General features: G+C 38.8%; 1 protein-coding gene across 1 annotated transcript in view; it reads right to left on the bottom strand.

Moving 5' to 3' along the window:
* Positions 1-2,969, bottom strand: part of LOC125485887 (zinc finger protein 622-like) — a 41,578-nt gene continuing 38,609 nt past the window's right edge. Inside the window, exons 2-3 of the mRNA XM_048611049.1 lie at positions 1,665-2,276; positions 1-574 (exon numbers count right to left, since the gene is read on the bottom strand). Of these exons, the coding sequence (XP_048467006.1) occupies positions 315-574; positions 1,665-2,274 (870 nt within the window). The 5' untranslated portion in view covers positions 2,275-2,276 and the 3' untranslated portion in view covers positions 1-314. The remainder of the gene's footprint in view (positions 575-1,664; positions 2,277-2,969) is intronic.

Here is a 2,969-nt window from a genome sequence, read left to right as displayed (position 1 = left end):
TCAGTGCTGTGCCAACGAGTTTAAGTTTCTTTTTATGCTAACTTTGCTTGATAATTTTCCATAGTAACACAGCTGGGAAAGGAATTTTAGTTGTACTGTTAGAAGTAAAAGAAGATCAAGTGATCTCTGCAGAAGTAATGTCCCACTAGGTCGGTCACTACGTGAAGATTCAATGCACCCTTTCAGTTGACATGACTGGTTTTAATTGTCACATCAGAATTTTCAGAAGCAACGTTATTTAATCTTCCTGTATAGTTTGCCTTGTTAAAAGTTAGGCATTATTGATTTTCTATGGATGACAGTTGAAATGTATTTCATTCTTGCTTACCCAGGTACGTCATCAAACCCTTTAGATCCACTAAATATTCAATGTCAGGAATAAAAAAACTGTGTGTCTTCATCATATGATCAATATTTTTAAATAAAGATCGAGAGTGATGTGAGCAAAACAAGCAGTCGGTTATTGGAATACTGCCAGTTGGTGCGTCTTCATTCAGCTTTTTATCAGTTCGGCTCTCCTCATTTTTAAAATGCTCCTCTATGTCACAGAGGGAATCCACATCATCCCATGCACCTAGTAGAAACAATGCAAAGTTCAAACCAAAGGCATTTTTAAACACATAATACATGTGAAGTGTTCTATTTGATTTAAATCTCAGAACACGTGTAAGTGTGGATACAGAGTTGGCAACATTTTCTCAGTCAAATAAATGTGGATCAATTTAACAAACTCACAATTATGCCCAGGAGTGCAGTGCAATGCAATGCAACAAAGTTCGAAAGTCAAACTAAGCAAAAAACTTTGCCTTGTGACACAAAGGTATGCTGTAGAAAGGCAGATGCATGGAAGCAGTGCCACATGCAAGTTCCTCTCTAATCACACTGCAATCTAAGTTGAAATGGTTACCACTGTTCCTTCACAGTTGCTGCGTCAAAATCCTGGAAATCACTATAGGTATGCCTCAAAAAGATAGAGCAGAATGAAGCTGTTGAACCAGCTTCTCAAAGCCCATTGAGTGAAAAATAAATAAAACAGGTCAGAAAATAAAACAAGATTAGGAAAGGAAGACATGCTGCAAGAATATATCCAAGGTTTAGCATTTATAGCATTATGATCTCTGACGTACAACCACACTGGCATGTTTGACAAACGACTCCAGAAATGTAAATGTAAGAAATTTTACAGAAATACTTGTCTACGACAAGTTGTTCCTCACCAAACCACCTACTTGGGCACAATGTTGTGGATTTTCTTCCCAATTTCTTTGTCGGTCATACAAAGAACTTACCTGGAATTGAATTTATTTATTATAAAGAACACCTTTGAGAGAGAAAATACAAGTTGCAATTCTTAAAAGGAATTTAAAGTAATTGAGGCTGCAGAAGCATCAGATGTTGCCAAATACTACCCTTTATCAGTAAGACATTAAATACATTTTGGTAAAGTTGTAATAATATACATAATAATAGTAGTATGAGCGTATGTTTGTTTGTGTGCACTCTCTACTCTATCGAAATAAGCACTGGTGAATTGCTAAATGAGCTAATTTAGAGTTAGAAATGAGCTTTGGAATTAGAATATTTCTTAAAAAGCAAGAAGGTTGAAACACTAGACAGTTGTTAAAACTGAACCAAAAACAAGATGTTTATTTCTCATTATTTACCATCATCGTCATCCTCCGCCGTTTCCTCCTCCAAGTACTCAAGCTGCTCTAATTTTGTTGCTTGCCATTCTAACCAGAGTAACCGAGGTGGTTTGTCAGGCTTCTTCTTGTTCTGTTTGCTATTAACTATGACTTGTGGCTCAGTGTCTTCAGTTACTGGGACAACAGTCCTTTTCCTCGTCGAGGGAGACAGCTGAGCCTTCACAGCCTGCTGAATGGCAAGATTCAAGGCATCGTTGTCCATTTGTTCCTTGCTTAACCCCTTCTCCAAATTTTTCACATTGAGCCTTTCCAACTCTTTACTTGCAATGCTCGCGGACTTCTTTTCTGCTTCCTGGTGTTTCTTGGATTTTAAATGGTTATCATAGGCATTGAATGTGGCAAATCTTTTGCCGCAAGATGTGCAGTGTGTAGCAGTCCCCTTGTTCTTCTCTTCTACAGCTGTCCTCAGGGCCAATACACGTTCTTGGAAGTTTTCAGCTGTCACTGGAGGCATGTCTGCTACTTTACGCTTCAGGTTATATCTGTGCCAGTCTGTTTTGTAGTGTGACCGCTGAATCTCAGCATCACCAAAAGCCACACGACATGTGATGCAGGTGTAGGAAGACATTGCTTAAACAAAAATAACATTTAGAACACAGAAAAAGAAATCAAGCTCACAAAGAACAAACATGATTTTTTTCCATGGAAAACAACAAAATCCAGAGACCAAACACAATATCCTCGTTTTCAGCATGATCTCCTTCACCTCATTGTTGGCTATATTTATAGCTGCCTAGTCCTCATACTCTTGAACTCTCCTGAATCTCACCGGCTCGGTCTTCATTTTTAAAGGTGCTCCTTAAAATGCTCTTTGGTAACCTATCCTAATATTGAGTGTCAAACTTGTCTGGTGACACTTCATGGAACATTTTATGTTAACTGTGCTATATAAATGCAAGCTTGCTGCAGCACCACTTAACCCAATTCCACTCACTTATGCGACATACATAACTTTTAAGAGGATATATTGTGAACATGCATTTGGGGTGGGGGAGGGCCTCACAGGGTACAGGTGAAGGTTTCAACAGCCTAGAATTTCTAGACTACCCTTAACTTTTATTTTTCTTAACTCAAAAACTTTTAGAGTTCATGCGAGCCTCATGGCAACTTATTTTTAAAAGGAACATCAGCACTTTTAAAATAGAAGAGACAACAAGGTGCAGGGCTGGATGAACACAGCAGGCCAAGCAGCATCATAGGAGCAGAGAGGCTGACGTTTCGGGCCTAGACCCTTCATCAGAAAAGGGGGAGGGGAAGGGGGTT

This window comes from Rhincodon typus, chromosome 2 (genome assembly GCF_021869965.1).
Source record: "Rhincodon typus isolate 14 chromosome 2, sRhiTyp1.1, whole genome shotgun sequence".
NCBI lineage: Eukaryota > Metazoa > Chordata > Chondrichthyes > Orectolobiformes > Rhincodontidae > Rhincodon > Rhincodon typus.
This window is presented reverse-complemented; position numbering and strand designations above follow the sequence as displayed.